The sequence below is a fragment of the Ranitomeya imitator genome, chromosome 2 (assembly GCF_032444005.1).
Source record: "Ranitomeya imitator isolate aRanImi1 chromosome 2, aRanImi1.pri, whole genome shotgun sequence".
Lineage (NCBI taxonomy): Eukaryota > Metazoa > Chordata > Amphibia > Anura > Dendrobatidae > Ranitomeya > Ranitomeya imitator.
In genome coordinates, this window is record NC_091283.1 from 322,967,304 (window position 1) to 322,988,889 (window position 21,586).

Here is a 21,586-nt window from a genome sequence, read left to right on the forward strand (position 1 = left end):
CTTCCGTTTGTGGAGGAAAGTGGTACTGCGGCCTCTGAGTTTCCTCCCTCAGGTGATCTGGTGAGGTCGTTAGGTGCTTCTCTACTTAACTCCACCTAATGCTTTGATCCATGCTTCCTGTCAATGTTCCAGTGTTGGACTTGTTTTCCCTGGATCATTCCTGTGGCCTGCTGCTCTGCATAGCTAAGTTCTTCTTTGCTATTTGTTTGCTATTTTTTCTGTCCAGCTTGTCTAATTGTTTTGCTGGAAGCTCTGGGACGCAAAGGGTGTACCTCCGTGCCGTTAGTTCGGTACGGAGGGTCTTTTTGCCCCCTTTGCGTGGTTTTCTTTAGGGTTTTGTGTAGACCGCAAAGTTATCTTTCCTATCCTCGCTCTGTTAAGAAAGTCGGGCCTCACTTTGCTGAATCTATTTCATCCCTGCGTTTGTCTTTTCGTCTTAACTCACAGTCATTATATGTGGGGGGCTGCCTTTTCCTTTGGGGTATTTCTCTGAGGCAAGGTAGGCTTATTTTCTATCTTCAGGCTAGTTAGTTTCTCAGGCTGTGCCGAGTTGCATAGGCAGAGTTAGGTGCAATCCACGGCTGCCTCTAGTGTTGTTTGGAGAGGATTAGGGATTGCGGTCTGCAGAGTTCCCACGTCTCAGAGCTCGTTCTATTATTTTGTGTTATTGTCAGATCACTGTATGTGCTCTGACCGCTATGTCCATTGTGATACTGAATTGCCTATCACAACAGGAATCCCCATAAAATGACTCCATTTTGGAAATTATAACCCTCAGAGAACTAATCTATTGGAATAGTGGCAATTTTTTATTCCATAGGCAATTTCCGGAAATTAGCACACAGTGGATGTAGGAGAAAACAAATGGCAAATATGCCATTTTATTTCCCAACACATAGTGCGCTGATTGTGCTCCAGGAGACACACACACACCGTAAATTAACCCATTACTTGCCAAATTATAAATTTTAATTTTACGGATTTTTCAGAAATGGGCATCCCAATATTCAATTAAAAATGACAATGACATGATTTCCTATTTTGAAAACATTCATTTTACAAACACAACACAAAAAATTAGACTTAATTATAAAAATTATAAAATCTTAGTTGCTAGATGTAAAAGATTAGGCATCCCAATAAAAAGGGCATTGGTAGATAATGGGTTAAGTGGGTTCGTCTCACTAGAGTAATGCCAAATACATGTGGTTTGGGCATACTGAAAGGCTCAGAGGTGAGGGGGAAATTTGACTTTGGGACAGTAGTTATTACTGGACTGGTTAATGGAAGCCATGTTAATTTTCAAGAGCCTTTTGAGCCACTAATAATATGGAAACCTCCTGTTTTTCCACTGACAGATGATGGACCTGAGTGGGGACTTGTTTTTTGTTACATGAATAGAAGTTTTTATTGGTATTAGGTTCGTTGTTGTGAATTCAGCTTTTTGGCTCCCTCCGGTGGTTGTAGAGGGTAATGCAGTTGTGCCTGGACTGCAGGAGTGGACAGGTGTATCTACTAATTGCAAAACTGACTGGGGTATGTAGCTTTGCAGGATCCTTTAGTCAGTGCCAGTTGTCCATTGTTCTTGAAGGATTCACTTCCTTGCTGGTCTCTCCAGTTTGCTGTGCTTTTCTACAAAGATAAGTCCTGGCTTTGTTTTTGCTGTCCACCTTCTCCAGAGTCCGTCTCATGCTGCTCCTAGGCCACCAGATCATAACAGTACAACTGGCCAACAATGAGTTAATTGCATCTCAGAAGAAGGGTGAAAAGGTTTTGAGCCATTTTTTTTTCCTTAGCCTGTTTGGTATTTTCCTCCCTCTTTACCTCTGGGTGGCTACGGAGTCTAGTATTAACATAAATGTTCAGGAGTTAGTTTCTCGGGTGGATCAGCTTGCTGCTAGGGTACAGGGTATTTCAGATTTCATTGTTCAGACTCCTGCCTTAGAACCTAAGATTCCCACTCCTGATTTATTCTTTGGTGACAGATCCAAATTTTTGAGTTTCAAAAATAACTGTAAACTGTTTTTTGCATTAAGACCCCGATCTTCTGGTGATCGTATTCAGCAGGTTAAAATCATCATATCTCTGCTGCGTGGTGACCCACAGGATTGGGCATTTTCCCTGGAATCTGGCAATCCTGCTTTGCTTAATGTTGATTCGTTCTTTCAGGCATTGGGGTTATTGTATGATGAGCCTAATTCTGTGGATCAGGCTGAGAAAACCTTGTTAGCCCTGTGTCAAGGCCAAGAAGCGGCAGAATTGTATTGCCAAAAATTTAGAAAATGGTCTGTACTAACTAAATGGAATGAGGATGCCTTGGCGACAATTTTCAGAAATGGTCTTTCTGAATTCGTTAAAGATGTTATGGTGGGGTTCCCCACGCCTGCTGGTCTGAGTGATTCTATGTCTCTGGCCATTCAGATTGATCGGCGCTTGCGTGCGCGCAGAGTTGTGCACACTGTGGCGTTATCCTCTGAGCGGAGCCCTGAGCCTATGCAGTGTGATAGGATTTTGTCTAGAGCTGAACGTCAAACATTCAGGCGTCAGAATAGGTTGTGTTTTTACGGCGGCGATTCTGCTCATGTTATTTCTGATTGCCCTAAGCGTACTAAGAGAATCGCTAGTTCTGTTGCCATCAGTACTATACAACCTAAATTTCTGTTATCTGTGACCTTGATCTGCTCATTATCATCATTTTCTGTCATGGCATTTGTGGATTCAGGCGCCGCTCTGAACTTAATGGACTTAGAATTTGCCAGACGTTGTGGTTTTCCCTTGCAGCCTTTGCAGAACCCTATTCCTTTGAGGGGCATTGATGCTACACCGTTGGCTAAAAATAAACCTTAGTTTTGGAAACAGCTGACCATGCGCATGGCGCCAGCCCATCAGGAAGATTGTCGTTTTCTGGTGTTGCATAATTTGCATGATGATATTGTGCTGGGTTTTCCATGGTTGCAGCTACATAATCCGGTGTTAGATTGGAAATCCATGTCTGTGACTATTTGGGGTTGTCAGGGGGTTCACAATCAGGTTCCTTTGATGTCAATTTCCTCTTCCCCCTCTTCTGAAGTTCCTGAGTTTTTGTCTGACTTCCAGGATGTATTCGATGAGCCCAAATCCAGTTCCCTTCCACCGCATAGGGACTGTGATTGTGCTATTGACTTGATTCCAGGTTGTAAGTTCCCTAAGGGCCGACTTTTCAACCTGTCTGTGCCTGAACATACCGCCATGCGGAGCTATATTAAGGAGTCTTTGGAGAAAGGGCATATTCGGCCATCTTCTTCACCGTTGGGAGCGGGGTTCTTTTTTGTTGACAAGAAGGATGGCTCCTTGAGACCCTGTATTGATTATCGCCTCTTGAATAAGATCACGGTTAAATTTCAATACCCCTTGCCTTTGCTTACTGATTTGTTTGCTAGGATTAAGGGGTCTAGCTGGTTTACTAAGATTGACCTTCGAGGGGCATATAATCTTATTCGTATCAAGCTGGGTGACGAATGGAAAACTGCATTTAATACGCCCGAAGGCCATTTTGAATACCTTGTGATGCCATTCGGACTCTCTAATGCCCCATCTGTGTTCGAATCCTTCATGCATGATATCTTTCGGAGTTATCTTGATAAATTCATGGTTGTATATTTGGATGATATTTTGATTTTTTCCAATGATTGGGAGTCTCATGTGAAACAGGTCAGGATGGTATTTCAGATCCTCCGTAATAATGCTTTATTTGTGAAGGGGTCAAAGTGCCTCTTTGGAGTGCAGAAGGTTTCTTTTTTGGGTTTCATTTTTTCTCCCTCATTTATAGAAATGGATCCGGTTAAGGTTCAGGCCATTCATGATTGGATTCAGCCCACATCTGTGAAGAGCCTTCAGAAATTCTTGGGCTTTGCTAATTTTTATCGTCGTTTCATTGCCAACTTCTCCAGTGTGGTTAAACCTCTAACCAATTTGACCAAGAAAGGCGCTGATGTGACGAATTGGTCCTCCGCGGTTTTTTCTGCCTTTCAGGAGCTTAAATGCCGATTTACTTCTGCCCCTGTGTTGCGTCAGCCAGATGTTTCTCTTCCATTTCAGGTTGAGGTTGACGCGTCTGAGATTGGGGCAGGGGCCGTTTTGTCTCAGAGGAATTCTGATGGTTCTTTGATGAAACCGTGTGCCTTCTTTTCTCGGAAGTTTTCGCCTGCGGAACACAATTATGATGTCGGCAATCGGGAGTTGTTGGCTATGAAGTGGGCATTTGAGGAGTGGCGACATTGGCTTGAGGGGGCCAAGCACCGTATTGTGGTCCTGACCGATCATAAGAATCTGATTTACCTCGAGTCTGCCAAACGGCTGAATCCTAGACAGGCTCGATGGTCCCTGTTTTTCTCCCGTTTTGATTTTGTGGTCTCGTACATTCCTGGTACTAAGAATGTTAAGGCGGATGCCCTCTCTAGGAGTTTTTTTTCCTGATTCCCCTGGGGTTCTTGAGCCGGTCGGCATTTTGAAGGAAGGGGTGATTCTTTCTGCCATCTCCCCTGATTTGCGACGGGTTCTTCAGGAATTGCAGGCTGATAAGCCTGACCGCTGTCCTGTGGGGAAACTGTTTGTTCCTGATAGATGGACTAGTAAAGTGATTTCTGAGGATCATTGTTCTGTGTTGGCTGGCCATCCTGGGATTTTTGGTACCAGAGATTTGGTTAGTAGGTCCTTTTGGTGGCCTTCTTTGTCACGGGATGTGCGTTCTTTTGTGCAGTCCTGTGGGATTTGTGCGCGGGCTAAGCTTTGCTGTTCCCGCGCTAGTGGGTTGCTTTTGCCATTGCCGGTCCCTGAGAGACCTTGGACGCATATTTGTTTGGATTTTATTTCCGATCTTCCTGTTTCCCAAAGAATGTCGGTTATCTGGGTTGTCTGTGACCGATTTTCTAAGATGGTTCATTTGGTGCCTTTGCCTAAATTGCCGCCTTCTTCTGATTTGGTTCCGTTGTTTTTTCAGCATGTGGTACGTTTGCATGGTATTCCGGAGAATATTGTGTCCGACAGAGGTTCCCAGTTTGTTTCTAGGTTTTGGCGGGCCTTTTGTGCCAAGCTGGGCATTGATTTGTCTTTTTCCTCTGCATTTCATCCTCAGACAAATGGCCAGACTGAGCGAACTAATCAGACCTTGGAGACCTATTTGAGATGCTTTGTATCTGCTGATCAGGATGATTGGGTGGCTTTTTTGCCATTGGCCGAGTTTGCCCTTAATAATCGGGCTAGTTCGGCTACTTTGGTTTCGCCTTTTTTTTGTAATTTTGGTTTTCATCCTCGTTTTTCTTCTGGGCAGGTTGAGCCTTCTGACCTTCCTGGTGTGGATTCTGTGGTCGACAGGTTGCAGCAGATTTGGGCTTATGTGGTGGACAATTTGGTGCTGTCTCAGGAGGAGGCTCAGCATTTTGCTAACCGTCGTCGGGGTGTTGGTTCCCGGCTTCGGGTTGGTGATCTGGTTTGGTTATCTTCCCGTCATGTTCCTATGAAGGTTTCTTCCCCTAAGTTTAAGCCTCGATTTATTGGTCCTTATAGGATTTCTGAGATTATTAATCCGGTGTCCTTTCGCCTGGCGCTTCCGGCCTCTTTTGCTATTCATAATGTCTTCCATAGATCTTTGTTGCGGAAATATGTGGAGCCCGTTGTTCCCTCTGTTGATCCTCCGGCCCCTGTATTGGTCGATGGGGATTTGGAATATGTTGTTGAGAAGATTTTGGATTCCCGTTTTTATGGCCAGGAGGATAATTCTTGGGTTTCTGCCTCTGATGTTCATGCCGTTGATTTGGTTCGTGCCTTTCATCGGGCTCATCCTGATCGGCCTGGGGGCTCTGGTGAGGGTTCGGTGACCCCTCCTCAAGGGGGGGTACTGTTGTGAATTCTGCTTTTGGGCTCCCTCCGGTGGTTGTAGAGGGTAATGCAGTTGTGCCTGGACTGCAGGAGTGGACAGGTGTATCTACTAATTGCAAAACTGACTGGGTTATATAACTTTGCAGGATCCTTTAGTCAGTGCCAGTTGTCCAATTGTTCTTGAAGGATTCACTTCCCTGCTGGTCTCTCCAGTTTGCTGTGCTTTTCTACAAAGATAAGTCCTGGCTTTGTTTTTGCTGTCCACCTTCTCCAGAGTCCGTCTCATGCTGCTCCTAGGCCACCAGATCATAACAGTTCGCCAACATAATGTTTCTGTGTGGCTTTTTGTTCCATATTTGGGAGGCAGAATGAACAAACAGTTGAACACCACACTCCACTGGTTCATCCTATTAGATTTTCTATTAGACTGTGAGCTGTCATTGTCTTGGTGAAGAATTCAATGTTTTTACATAAACTGTCTGTAAAAATGGCAAGTTAAGTAGAAACGGTAAATGACATTCAAGATATTTTATTCAAAAATAATAAATGGTTTATATCTTGGCAGATGACTGTACCGGGAGATCAGAGGAACAGCTGACGTCTTTAATTTATAGATCGGATGATATTGAGATCCCACTGGATACAATTGAAGTTAATGCCATTACTCCAGCTATACCATCATCCCTTCACAGCAAAGACCTATCAACTGATCCTTTGAAACAGGTCCTGTCTTCTGATTCATTGGTGACAACTAAGGAAAATCAGAGTCACAAAATGAACATTAAAAATGGAAAAACTCCTAAATCAAAGAAGCCATTTTCCTGTCCAGAATATGGAAACCGTTTTCACATCGAAAAGTCTTTTCTTAAACTTCCAAAAATTCACACAGGGGAGAAAAGATTTTCTTGTTCCAAGTGTGGAAAATGTTTTAAACATAAATATTATCTTGTTAGACACCAAAGAAGACACACAGGGGAGAAGCCTTTTTCCTGTTCAGAATGTGGGAAATGTTTTAAAAAGATATCAGTTTTGGTTAAGCACCAGAGAACCCACACAGGGGAGAAGCCTTTTTCCTGTTCAGTATGTGAGAAATGTTTTAACCAGAAATGGAATCTTGTTAATCACCAAAGAACCCACACAGGGGAGGCTTTTTCCTGTTCAGAATGTGGGAAATGTTTTAATCGAAAATCGGCTTTGGTTACGCACTACAGAACCCACACAGGGGTGAAACCTTTTTCATGTTCAGAATGTAGCAAATGTTTTAACGAGAAATCAGTTTTGGTTAAGCACCAGAGAACCCACTCGGGGCAGAAGCCTTTTCCCTGTTCAGAATGTGGGAAATGTTTTAACCAGAAACACAAGCTTGTTATACACCAAATAACCCACACAGGAGTGAAACCTTTTTCATGTTCAGAATGTGGCAAATGTTTTAACGAGAAATCAGTTTTGGTTAAGCACCAAAGAACCCACACAGGGGAGAAGCCTTTCTCCTGTTCAGAATGTGGGAAATGTTTTAACCGGAAAGACAAGCTTGTTATACACCAGAGAACCCACACAGGGTTGAAACCTTTTTCATGTTCAGAATGTGGCAAATGTTTTAACGAGAAATCAGTTTTGGTTAAGCACCAAAGAACCCACACAGGGGAGAAGCCTTTTTCCTGTTCAGAATGTGGGAAATGTTTTAAACAGAAATCGGCTTTGGTTAGGCACCAGAGAACCCACACAGGGGTGAAACCTTTTTCATGTTCAGAATGTGGCAAATGTTTTAGCCAGAAATCAGTTTTGGTTACGCACCAGAGAACCCACACAGGGGAGAAGCCTTTTTCCTGTTCAGAATGTGGCAAATGTTTTAACCAGAAATCAGCTTTGTTTAACCACCAGAGAAGTCACACAGGAGAGAAGCCTTTTTCCTGTCCAGAATGTGGGAAATGTTTTAAAGAGAAATGTAATTTTGTTATACACCAAAGAACCCACACAGGGGAGAAGTCTTTTTCATGTTCATAATGTAGGAAATGTTTTACACTAAAATCATCTCTTTAACATCAGAGAAGTCACAAAGGGGAGAAGCATTTTTCATGTTAAGAATGTTGGAAATGTTTTAACTGAAAATTGTATTTCTTAAAGGGGTTGTCCATTACTAGGACAACACCTTGTCATTCCTCATGTTTGTCCTCTTTCAAATAAAAACACTCATACTCATTTTGCATGCCTGCACTGTTCAAGGGTCTTAGCAGTCACGTTCCCGGGGCTCATGTGAGGTTGTTACATAACACAAGCCCAGCGCGGAATCAGCACTGGCTTCACTGTTCCTGCAGGCAACATGTATGTGTTTAACTTTTTACAAACAATGGATTAAATCAGACCAAATTTGAATTTTTATGGAAATCACCTGGTGCTTTTTTTCTTTTTTGCCTGCATTTACAAGTGGACTCCAGCGACATTGAACCTGGCACCCGTGGTCCTGTGATACTCTAGTGAGCACTGTGAACATCCTTTTTCCCGTTTTCCCATGCTGATTGATTCACTGTTGCTGACTTCGGATATATTGAACATCAACAGGAAGCCAAGGCTGCGGCTGCTCTCTGGCTTACTCTTATTGTTTGATGTGTCAAAAAAGTGAAGACAGTGAACCAAGTTTAAGAATGCACTTGCTTTCAAAAAGCATTTGGAATTCTACTAGTCTTTTCCCTATGTCTTCTATGATCTTTAAATACATTTTCCCTGCAAGTTTCAACCAAGTAAGAAAAAAAGAACATATATTTTAACTTTGAAAAAATAAAGAATTCATAACTTTAAACATGTCTTGGAATTGTAGAGTAGAAGCTGGATAAATCTTTTCGATTCCAGTGAGAAGGGGTTGTCCAAGTAGTGAATATCCCCTTTAAACATCAAAAATCTCACAAAAAGAGAAACCATTATCATACCTACAGTAGAGTGTGAAAACTAAATTACTAGAAAATCATATTTTGTTGACCATCAAAAATAACTCAGATAGGGCGTGGCTAAGACACTGAAGAGAGCAGACGTGCAGAGCTGAGGCAGCGGCCCTCTGAATGCGCTCGGAGTCGACAGGCATCTGCTATGCACGGCCAGTGACTCACCTGTAGGTCGATTCCCGAGTGAGTTGAAGACATCGAGGGGGCTGATGAGAGCGCCTGTGGGCTGGGTACTGAGGCCTGAGTTCCCTGGAGACGCAGGACGGCTGATGGCGGGAACTGACCTGAGGTGCAGCGGCCATCTTGGGATTTCCCTGGTACGTGGAGAAGACATTGGAGTTGGGGGAGAGACACGAGGAGGTAGGCAGGAGATCCTGAAACAGCTGGGGAAGACAGCTGGCTAGCTGCAGCAGAGGTATGGGGGTTTACAGACTACGGAAGGTAAACAACTTCCCCTCTTCCCCCCTCCCCTCACTGTTTGGAGTGATTTCCTGGGGTTAGCTGGAGACACTTGGCCAGTGATAAAACTCTATGCACTTGCAGGCTGCAGGGCGCTGATGCCATCTAGTGCTTTTTTTGAGAATTGCGCCTGTTGCACATAATTATGCAGCAAAATTGAGTAGGGACATGACTTTGTAACCCTCTTACTATTAATATCCGAACCTCTAACGCTATCTGTTGGGAATTCTGCTTTTGGGCTCCCTCCGGTGGTTGTAGGTGGTAATGCAGTTGTCCCTGGGCTGCAGTCTTGGACAGGTGTATCTGCTGATTGCAATTCTGACTGGGGTTTTTAGGTTTGCAGGACTCATTAGTCCTTGCCAGTTGTCAATGTTTCTTGGGAAGTGTTGGATCTTTGTCTGGCTTCTCCTGCTTAGCTGCCAATTCAGCAAAGATAAGTGTCTGTTTCTTTTTCTGTGGCACACAAGCTGTGTGCTTATATACTGTGCTATTCATTTGTTTTCTCTTGTCCAGCTTAGACTGTGTCAGTGTTTTCTCAGTCTTTTTGGATTCTCTGGAGTTGCAGATATACGCTCCACATCTTTAGTTAGATGGTGGAGTTTTTGTATTTTCTGCTGTGGATATTTTTGGAAGGATTTTAATACTGACCGCTTAGTATTCTGTCCTATCCTTTCCTATTTTAGCTAGAGTGGCCTATTTTGCTAAATCCTGTTTCCTGCCTGCGTGTGTCTTTTCCTCTACTACTCACAGTCAATATTTGTGGGGGGCTGCCTATCCTTTGGGGTTCTGCTCTGAGACAAGGTAGAATTTCTATTTCCATCTATAGGGGTATTTAGCCCTCCGGCTGTGTCGAGATGTCTAGGATTTGTTAGGCACACCCCATGACTACTTCTAGTTGCGGTGTTAAGATCAGGATTTGCGGTCAGTATAGTTACCACCTACTCCAGTGAAAGTTTTCATGCTGCTCCAAGGTCACCTGATCATAACAGTACAACTGGCCAATAATGAGTTAAATGCATCTCAGAAGAAGGGAAGAAAGGTCTTGAGCCATTTTTTTTTCTTCAGTCTGCTTTGTCTTCTCCTCCCTCTTTATCTCTGGGTGGCTGAGGAGCCTTGTGCTAGCATGAATGTTCAGGAATTAGCTTCTCGTGTAGACCAGCTTGCTGCTAGGGTACAGGGTATTTCTGATTATATTGTTCAGACTCCTGTTTTAGAACCGAAGATTCCTACTCCTGATTTGTTTTTTGGTGACAGGTCCAAATTTTTGAGTTTTAAAAACAACTGTAAACTGTTTTTTGCTTTGAGACCTCGATGCTCCGGTGATTCCATTCAGCGGGTTAAAATCGTCATCTCCCTGCTGCGTGGCGACCCACAGGATTGGTCATCTTCCCTGGAATCTGGGAATCCGGCTTTGCTTAATGTAGACTCCTTTTTTCAGGCTTTAGGATTATTATATGATGAACCTAATTCTGTGGATCAAGCTGAGAAGACCTTGTTGGCCCTGTCTCAGGGTCAAGAGGCGGCAGAATTGTATTGTCAGAAATTCAGAAAATGGTCTGTGTTGACTAAATGGAATAATGATGCTTTGGCGGCAATTTTCAGAAAGGGTCTTTCTGAATCCATTAAAGATGTTATGGTGGGGTTTCCCACACCTTCCGGTCTGAGTGATACTATGTCTCTGGCCATTCAGATTGACCGGCGCTTGCGGGAGCGCAGAACTGTGCGCGCTGTGGCGTTATCCTCAGAGCTTATTCCTGAGCCAATGCAGTGTGATAGGATTCTGTCTAGAACGGAACGACAAGGTTTCAGACGTCAGAATAGGTTGTGTTATTATTGTGGCGACGCTTCTCATGTCATTTCTGTTTGCCATAAGCGGACAAAGAGGATCGCCAGTTCATTTACCATCAGTACTGTACAACCTAAATTTCTGTTATCTGTGTCCTTGATCTGCTCATTGTCATCATTTTCTGTCATGGCGTTTGTGGATTCAGGCACCGCCTTGAACTTAATGGACTTTGAGTTTGCCAGGCGTTGTGATTTTCCCTTGCAGCCTTTGCAGAACCCTATTCCTTTAAGGGGCATTGATGCTACACCCTTGGCTAAAAATAAGCCCCAGTTTTGGACACAGGTGACCATGCGCATGGCGCCAGCCCATCAGGAAGATTGTCGATTTCTGGTGTTGCATAATTTGAGTGATGCTATCGTGCTGGGTTTTTCGTGGTTGCAGGTACATAATCCTGTGTTGGATTGGAAGTCCATGTCTGTGACTAGTTGGGGTTGTCAGGGGGTTCATAATGATGTTCCTTTGATGTCAATCTCCTCTTCTTCCTCTTCTGAAATTCCAGAGTTTTTGTCTGATTTTTAGGATGTATTCGATGAGCCCAAGTCCAGTTTCCTTCCACCGCACAGGGACTGCGATTGTGCTATTGACTTGATTCCAAGCTGTAAGTTTCCTAAGGGTCGACTTTTCAACCTGTCTGTGCCTGAACATACTGCCATGCGGAGCTATATTAAGGAGTCTTTGGAGAAAGGGCATATTCGACCATCTTCTTCACCGTTGGGAGCGGGATTCTTTTTTGTTGCTAAAAAAGATGGTTCCTTGAGACCCTGTATTGATTAATGCCTCTTGAATAAAATCACGGTCAAGTTTCAATACCCTTTACCTTTGCTTACCGATTTGTTTACTAGGATTAAGGGAGCTAGTTGGTTTACGAAGATTGACCTTCGGGGGGCATATAATCTTGTTCGTATTAAGCAGGGTGATGAATGGAAAACTGCGTTTAACACGCCCGAAGGCCATTTTGAATACCTTGTGATGCCATTCGGGCTCTCTAATGCTCCATCTGTTTTTTAGTCCTTCATGCATGATATCTTCCGGACTTATCTTGATAAATTCTTGATTGTATATTTGGACGATATTTTGATTTTTTCCGATGATTGGGAGTCTCATGTGCAACAGGTCAGGATGGTATTTCAGATCCTTCGTGACAATGCTTTGTTTGTGAAAGGGTCTCTTTGGGTGCAGAACGTTTCTTTTTTGGGCTTTATTTTTTCTCCCTCGTCTATAGAGATGGATCCGGTTAAGGTTCAGGCCATTCATGATTGGATTCAGCCCACATCCGTGAAGAGCCTTCAGAAATTTTTGGGTTGTGCAAATTTTTATCGCCGTTTCATTGCTAATTTTTCCAGCGTGGTTAAACCCTTGACCGATTTGACGAAGAAAGGCGCTTATGTGGCAAATTTGTCCTCTGCGGCTGTCTCTGCCTTTCAGGAGCTTAAACGTCAATTTACTTCTGCTCCGGTGTTGCACCAACCGGATGTTTCTCTTCCGTTTCAGGTTGAGGTTGACGCTTCTGAGATTGGGGCAGGGGCCGTTTTGTCTCAGAGGGATCCTGTTGGTTTCTTAATGAAACCGTGTGCCTTCTTTTCCTGTAAGTTTTCGCCTGCTAAACGCAATTATGATGTCGGCAATCGGGAGTTGTTGGCTATGAAGTGGACGTTTGAGGAGTGGCGACATTGGCTTGAGGGAGCTAAGCACCGTATTGTGGTCTTGACCGATCATAAGAATTTGATTTACCTCGAGTCTGCCAAATGACTGAATCCTAGACAGGCTCGATGGTCCTTGTTTTTTTCCCGTTTTGATTTCGTGGTCTCGTACCTTCCGGGTTCTAAGAATATTAAGGCTGATGCCCTCTCTAGGAGTTTTTTGCCTGATTCTCCTGAGGTCTTAGAACCAGTCGGTATTCTGAAACAAGGGGTGGTTCTTTCTGCCATTTCCCCTGATTTACGACGGGTTCTTCAGGAATTTCAGGCTGACAAACCTGACCGCTGTCCTGTTGGGAAACTGTTTGTTCCTGACAGATGGACTAGTAGAGTGATTTCTGAGGTTCACTGTTCCGTGTTGGCTGGTCATCCTGGCATTTTTGGTACCAGAGACTTGGTTGGTAGGTCCTTTTGGTAGCCTTCTTTGTCACGTGATGTGCGTTCTTTTGTGCAGTCCTGTGGGACTTGTGCGCGGGCCAAGCCTTGTTGCTCCCGTGCTAGTGGATTGCTTTTGCCATTGCCAGTCCCTGAGAGGCCCTGGACGCATATTTCTATGGATTTTATTTCCGATCTTCCTGTTTTCCAGAGGATGTCGGTTATCTGGGTTGTTTGTGACCGATTCTCTAAGATGGTTCATTTGGTGCCTTTGCCTAAATTGCCTTCCTCTTCGGATTTGGTTCGGTTGTTTTTTCAGCATGTGGTCCGTTTGCATGGTATTCCGGAGAATATTGTGTCCGACACAGGTTCCCAGTTTGTTTCTAGGTTTTGGCGGGCCTTTTGTGCTAGGCTGGGCATTGATTTGTCTTTTTCTTCTGCATTTCATCCTCAGAGAAATGGCCAGACCGAGCGAACTAATCAGACTTTGGAGACTTATTTGAGATGCTTTGTGTCTGCTGATCAGGATGATTGGGTGGCTTTCTTGCCATTGGCCGAGTTTGCCCTTAATAATCGGGCTAGTTCGGCTACTTTGGTTTCGCCTTTTTTTTGTAATTTTGATTTTCATCCTCGTTTTTCTTCTGGGCAGGTTGAGCCTTCTGACTGTCCTGGTGTGGATTCTGTGGTTGACAGCTTGCAGCAGATTTGGGCTCATGTGGTGGACAATTTGGTGTTGTCTCAGGAGGAGGCTCAACGTTTTGCTAACCGTCGTCGGTGTGTTGGTTCCCGGCTTCGGGTTGGGGATCTGGTCTGGTTGTCTTCCCGTCATGTTCCTATGAAGGTTTCTTCTCCTAAGTTTAAGCCTCGGTTTATTGGTCCTTATAGGATTTCTGAGATTATTAATCCGGTGTCTTTTCGACTGGCGCTTCCGGCCTCTTTTGCTATCCATAATGTCTTCCATAGATCTTTATTGCGGAAATATGTGGAGCCCGTTGTTCCCTCTGTTGATCCTCCGGCCCCTGTGTTGGTTTATGGGGATTTGGAATATGTTGTTGAGAAGATTTTGGATTCCCGTTTTTCGAGGCGGAAGCTTTAGTACCTTGTCAAATGGAAGGGTTATGGCCAGGAGGATAATTCTTGGGTTTTTGCCTCTGATGTCCATGCCGCTGATTTGGTTTGTACCTTTCATCTGGCTCATCCTGATTGGCCTGGGGGCTCTGGTGAGGGTTCGGTGACCCCTCCTCAAGGGGGGGTACTGTTGTGAATTCTGCTTTTGGGCTCCCTCCGGTGGTTGTAGGTGGTAATGCAGTTGTCCCTGGGCTGCATTCTTGGACAGGTGTATCTGCTGATTGCAATTCTGACTGGGGTATTTAGGTTTGCAGGACTCATTAGTCCTTGCCTGTTGTCAATGTTTCTTGGGAAGTGTTGGATCTTTGTCTGGCTTCTCCTGCTTAGCTGCCGATTCAGCAAAGATAAGTGTCTGTTTCTTTTTCTGTGGCACACAAGCTGTGTGCTTATATTCTGTGCTATTCATTTATTTTCTCTTGTCCAGCTTAGACTGTGTCAGTGTTTTCTCAGTCTTTTTGGATTCTCTGGAGTTGCAGATATACGCTCCACATCTTTAGTTAGATGGTGGAGTTTGTATTTTCTGCTGTGGATATTTTTGGAAGGATTTTAATACTGACCGCTTAGTATCCTGTCCTATCCTTTCCTATTTTAGCTAGAGTGGCCTCTTTTGCTAAATCCTGTTTCCTGCCTGCGTGTGTCTTTTCCTCTACTACTCACAGTCAATATTTGTGGGGGGCTGCCTATCCTTTGGGGTTCTGCTCTGAGGCAAGGTAGAATTCCTATTTCCATCTATAGGGGTATTTAGTCCTCCGGCTGTGTTGAGGTGTCTAGGATTTGTTAGGCACACCCCACGGCTACTTCTAGTTGCGGTGTTAAGATCAGGATTTGCGGTCAGTATAGTTACCACCTACTCCAGTGAAAGTTTTCATGCTGCTCCAAGGTCACCTGATCATAACAGCTATCCTATCAATTCATACTGAATAACCAGTCTTAAGACTTACTCTCATATTGCATACATAATTTGGGGAAAGCATTATGAGTCCTAATAAATCACAATCTGCAGCTGACAAGCTGAGGAGCTACGCCAGGGGAAAGAATTTGACGACAATTCAGAAACCCTTAAACAAATTGTCTCAAGGAGAGACATCAATGTCACAAGAACCAGAGGATATGGATTCAGAACCCTCTCTGAAACAGGTATCCGCACAACTACTAACTGACATTCAAAGCAGCACAGCTTCCCTGACTGGGAAAATTGAAGAAGTTAAAACTGATTTGGGACTCCTCCGCAATGACATGTCAAATCTGGGAAAGAAAGGTGGAGGACAGAATCTTGTGTCTGGAGGACGAAACGGTGCTCTGGCCAGAACGTATCTGAGTGACAGAACATAACACGGAAATGTGCTTACAAAAAAATTATGACTTTGTGGAAAAAAGGGTACGTGATCTATTTCTGGGAGCCACCTTCTCAGCTGCATATGGGGTGGAGAGGACACACCGGGTGGTTTCTGGATTTTTCAGCTGATTTGCAGAAATGGAGAGCTTCATTTATATCAACTAAGAGATGCCTGAAAAGTTCCTATGTGATTTCTTTAATGGTATACCCAGCCAGGCTAATGGTGGTAGATGGTGAGAGGGTAATTTTCTTTCAGAATCCAGCGGAAGCAGAAGAGTGAATTTCCGGGAGAGAAAATCCATATTAATCTGAAGAGTTTATTGTATTAACACTGAATTTTATGTTTCAGATGCAAATTGCCTCTTCTGAGTAAAAGAGGACTTAAACTCTATAGCGCCACCTGTTGGAAGTAGCGCTACTTCCAACAGGTGGCGCTATAGAGTTTAAGTCCTCTGTTCCTCAGAAGAGGCAATTTGCATATTTAATTTCCCAGAGGAGCTTTGCACGGCGAATAAGCCTCCTTACCTTGACAAGCCAGCTGGTATGTCACTCTCCATAAGGAGAAACGTTACCCCTTAGACTCCATGTTTCAGATGGAGACTTTTAACCTGATCCCAGCAAGTTACTGTTTAAACATTATTTGATGATAGTTATATCTACATCTGTTTGCGGTTATTAGAGTGACCAATTGAAATATCTCTCAGGCTATTGGAACAGAGTCTATTCTTACATCGACTTGTTGAAATGTTAATAAACTGGTTAACTAAAAGATGTTTTACCTCCCCTGAATATATTAGCCAGCAGTGTATAGTGAAGGGGTGGGATTCATGTTCTGATTTGATACCTCCCCATGTTAATACTTTTAGGAAAGGCGGATGGAGATTATTAAGAATCCGAAATGGGATGACAGCAAGATACCCATTTCTCCCGGTGCTAGCATCTTGATCCCTGGCCCAAAAACTCGTTTGCCCTCTTGGTTCACCAAAAACTGGGGGGGGGTCGGACCAACAATTCTGTAGAAGCCTTTTATAAAAAAAAATTTAAGAGGTATGCATTGAATATAATTGTTATTAGTGGTTCAGATACTGTATATACTCGAGTATAAGCCGACCCGAGTGTTACAGAACCCCCAGCACCAAGAATATGTTATGCAGTATATATTATGTATAATAGGTTCCATGTGAAATGCATCAGTCCACAGGCTGCGCCCCTGGTCAACAAGATATTCTCCTTCTGACCTCCCCCACCTTTGTAATTCCCACAGTAAATATCAGCAGGCTCCGGCCTCCTGTGGCTATTGTAATGTATGTCTGGCCTGCTTTTTCTATTGGCCTGCCCTGTGTATCTGTGTTATATATTCTGTGTACTGTGAATAAAGTGTGTTCTTTTAGACTGGAAATACGTGGAGTAGCAGTCAGCTTTTATATGCTCTCACGTAATCAAGGAATTCCAGCCAGCGTCCTTCATTCAGAATCCAGCAAAAGCAGACTGGACCTCCTGAAACACAGGGTGGTACTGAAAGAGGTACCACAGCTTGGTAGACCCCGTTTGTTGTGAATTCTGTGGCAGAGCTCCCTCCTGTGGTCACGAGTGGTACTTCGGCTGATTCTCTCTGGGAGCTTCCGTTTGTGGAGGAAACTGGTACTGCTGCTTCTGAGTTTCCTCCCTCAGGTGATCTGGTGAGGTCGTTAGGTGCTTCTCTACTTAACCCCACCTAATGCTTTGATTCATACTTCCTGTCAATGTTCCAGTGTTGGACTTGTGTTTCTCTGGATCATTCCTGTGGCCTGCTGCTCTGTATAGCTAAGTGCTTCTTTGCTATTTGTTGCTATTTTTTCTGTCCAGCTTGTCTATTTGTTTTGCTGGAAGCTCTGGGACGCAAAGGGTGTACCTCCGTGCCGTTAGTTCGGTACGGAGGGTCTTTTTGCCCCTTTGCGTGGTTTTCTTTAGGGTTTTGTGTAGACCGCAAAGTTATCTTTCCTATCCTCGTTCTGTCTAGAATATCGGGCCTCACTTTGCTGAATCTATTTCATCCCTATGTTTGTCTTTTCATCTTACTCACAGTCATTATATGTGGGGGCTGCCTTTTCCTTTGGGGTATTTCTCTGAGGCAAGGTAGGCTTATTTTTTCTATCTTCAGGCTAGTTAGTTTCTCAGGCTGTGCCGAGTTGCATAGGGAGCGTTAGGCGCAATCCACGGCTGCCTCTAGTTGTGTTTGGAGAGGATCAGGGATTGCGGTCTGCAGAGTTCCCACATCTCAGAGCTCGTTCTATTATTTTGGGTTATTGTCAGATCACTGTATGTGCTCTGACCTCCATATCCATTGTGATACTGAATTGCCTTCCATAACTCCCATTACACTGGTGGCAGACAGTGGGATGCGATACCCCGTCTACAGGAGGAAAGGAAAGAATGGAAGACAACTACGAGAAGTTAAAGAGGACTACATTAAAAGATCTGATGGAAGCCCGAGGGTTAATCGCCAGCAACAAAACAAGAGCGGATTTGATAGCAGCCATCATGGAACACAACAGTGCAGCGCCCCCCAATGTGAACGTGGAGGAGACTGAATTCCAGAGGGAGGTAAAGTACAGACTGGCGTTCTATGGCCCAAACCCTGCAGTAGAGATCATACGAGAGGTGATGGCTGATGTGCGTACTGATCTGAAGGAAGATATGGCCGAGCGGACCAGGATAGAGCTAACCAAGATGGAGATGGCAGAGCGGACCAAAGTGGAGCTGGCCAAGATGGAGATGGCAGAGCGGAGAGAGGAGAGTCAGCGAGCAAGGGGAGCTCTGGCCTCCTCCCAGGTACCTTCAACAGTAAGCCACAAAAAGATCCAGTATAATGCCTTCCGACAGTTGGGGGAGGCAGAGGAAGACATTGATGGCTTTCTGCAGGACTTTGAGCGGCAGTGTGCCCTTCATCAAGTGAAGCCGGAGGAACGGGTTCAGATTCTGGCGAGCAAGCTGAAAGGCCGGACAGCGGACGCCTATCGCACGGTACCTGATGAGGACTGTATGGACTATGAGCGGATCAAAGAAGTGATCGTGGCCCGGTATGCGCTGACACCAGAGGCATACCGCCAAAAGTTCCGCGGACTTATAAAACGAGTAACCGATACCCACGCTGAATGGGCCTGTAAATTACGGCGGTCACTGCTACAGTGGGTACAAGGGAGCCAAGCAACCACTAAGAAGGATGTCCTCCAGCTCTTCTTGTTAGAACGATTCTTTGTTATACCAAGAAACAGAAAGATGATCGGCACAGAGCTTCACTATAGCGCAATTGGAGATTCGCTTAAACGATCTGTTTCAGAAGGACAGATGAGGTCTCCCTTACTGTGAGCTGCGGGTGGTGCTATGCAATCGTCAGAGTTTTGTACAAGACCATATAATGAGAAGAAAAATGATGCAGCACTCACCCTTGCACTTCTTCCAAGTGTGCTCTTTATTCAGCAAAACATACTATACATAGTATGAACCGGCATACGCAGTGATCTGTGAGGGAGCGGGAGTGAGGAGAGACCGGACGACGGCTGTTTCACGCTACGGCGCTTCTACGGGTCCATGCTAAAAACAGGTGATGTCATTTCCTTTTTAAGGTTTTTTTTTTTTTTACTCACCTGATTCTATTGATTACAATTGTGCAAGTTAAAAACAATGAGATCTCTTATTACAGAGTGAACATTTACAAATGTATTATAAGAACACCGCCATGTCAAGTTTGTCGTTAAGACCCCCTGGGTCCTGTGCGTTTTTTTGTAGGATCCATTTCGCTTCACGCTGCAGCAGTAGGCGGTCATTATTACCGCCGTTTTGTGAACATTTAACTATTTCCAAACCTGCAAACCGCAATTGATCTGGATCACTATTATGTGTCTCTGCCATATGTTCTACAAAACGCACGCGTCCCTTTCCTGTCCGAATTGAGTTATAATGCTCTCGTATTCGGACTGTGAGAGGTCTAATAGTCTTACCTATGTAAAACCGTTGACACGGACAGAAAATTACGTAAACCAGAAATTTACTCTTGCAGGTTATGAAGTCTTTCACAAAATGCTCAATTATACCTATTTGCAAGGGGTTCTCAATTTTATGCAGATGGAATATGCTACAGTTGCCGCATCTGTGGTTACCTTGCGGTATGGTTTTTGCTAACCAATTATTTGTTGGTGGTGATACTTTATTTTTTACAACAAGGTCTCCTATATTAATTGATCTTTTATATGAGAATAGAGGACATGTATCCGGGAGATTTCTAAAGTCCACGTCTTTCTGCAGCACATGCCAATTTTTTCGTATTGCTGTTTGTATATCTCTATCTAAAGGGCTATGTTTAAATGTAAATGTGAATCTGCGATTTTTATTTTGATATTCGTTTGCATCTTTTCTTTTTCCATTGTTTTTTCTTTTTTTGCCCTTTTCTAACAGCTGAACTTGAGATAATTTGGCTGCTCTAATTTCTGCTTGTTGGAGAACATCTGTTGGATATCCTCTGTTTGAAAGGCGTGTTTTTAATTCTTCTACCTGAGTTTTATAATTTTCCTCATTATTGTTGATTTTACGTATTCTCACCATTTCACTATATGGAATACTGCGCTTCGTGTGATTCGGGTGGTCACTTTTAAAATGTAAAATGTTGTTCGTCGCTGTGCTTTTTCTGTGGACTTTCGTTACTATATTTTCATTTACAATTTCTATTTTTACATCTAGGAATTCCAATTCTTTTTTATTGAATACTGAAGTAAATTTCATGTTTTCTTTATTATTATTGTTCAGGAAAGTAACGAATTCGTTAAATTTAATTTCTTCGCCATCCCACACCATAAAAATGTCGTCGGCAAATCTTAAAAAAAGCCGTATGTGCCGAAGGTATGGGTTCTGGGGTCCGGTGACGTACCTCTCCTCAAAAGCTGCTAGAAACAGATTTGCGAAGACGCACACCACTGGAGTACCCATCGCGGTACCAACTTTTTGCAGATACCATCTCTCCATGAACTTGAAAGCATTGTGTGATAAAACGAACTCCAGACTATCCAGCACAAAAGAAATAAAATTGGCGTCTTTATTTGTATTCATTAGAATGTGATGGACTGCCTCCAAGCCTTTTTGTTGTGGGATTCTAGTGTAAAGGTTTACAATATCTATTGATGCCAGAGCAAATGTAGGTTGCTATTGGAAGTCTTTAAGGGCCAGGAGAAAATCTCCTGAATCCTTTACGAAAGAGGGAATTTTTAACAGCAGAGGTTTTAGTAACCAATCTAAAAACTGTGATAAAGGTTCGGTCAGTGATTCTTTACCCGAGATTATTGGGCGTCCTGGCGGTTTTTCCCGCATTTTTGTGAATTTTGGGGATGCTGTACCATTGTGCGAATTTAGGAAACTCTGGCATTAATTTTTCCGCTCTCCCTCTTGTTAAAGTCCCCTTTTCCACATATTTTCTTAATAGGCTCCTCAATTTTTCTTTAAATCTATTTGTGGGGTTGCCGTCTAATTTAATATAGGTTTCTGTGTCATCTAGTTGGGATAGTGCTTCTTCTATATAATAAGATCTTTCTAATAGAACAATGTTTCCGCCTTTATCCGCCCTCCTAATGATGGTATCATTCCACATTTGTATCTCTTTTAGGGCTTTTTCTTCCTGTGTTGTTAAATTTTTTAGTGTTTTTTTATATAATATTGCCTCTATATCTTTGATTACCAGGTCTTGGAATAGATCTATTGTATTCCCTGGTGAGATTGGCGGCATCCATTTTGATCTAACTCCTCCCTTGAATGGATCAAATTCTGTACTAGTCGGGGGTATTGGGGCTCTTTCATCTGAATCCTGACCGTTCCCATTTAAATTTATTAATAAATGTGTCATTTCTACGTCCCTCGGATCCATGGTAGAATAAGCCATGAAACCTAGGGAACTAATCTCTGCTGGACTGTCTGTGGTGACCAACAT

At 43.6% G+C, this 21,586-nt stretch overlaps 1 protein-coding gene across 1 annotated transcript in view; it reads left to right on the forward strand.

The window, feature by feature from the left end:
- The window catches only part of LOC138663500 (oocyte zinc finger protein XlCOF6-like), a 30,970-nt gene extending 22,915 nt beyond the window's left edge, over positions 1-8,055 (forward strand). Inside the window, exon 7 of the mRNA XM_069749735.1 lies at positions 6,422-8,055. Coding sequence (XP_069605836.1) covers positions 6,422-7,860 — 1,439 coding nt within the window. The 3' untranslated portion in view covers positions 7,861-8,055. The remainder of the gene's footprint in view (positions 1-6,421) is intronic.
- The last annotated feature ends 13,531 nt before the right edge of the window (positions 8,056-21,586 follow it).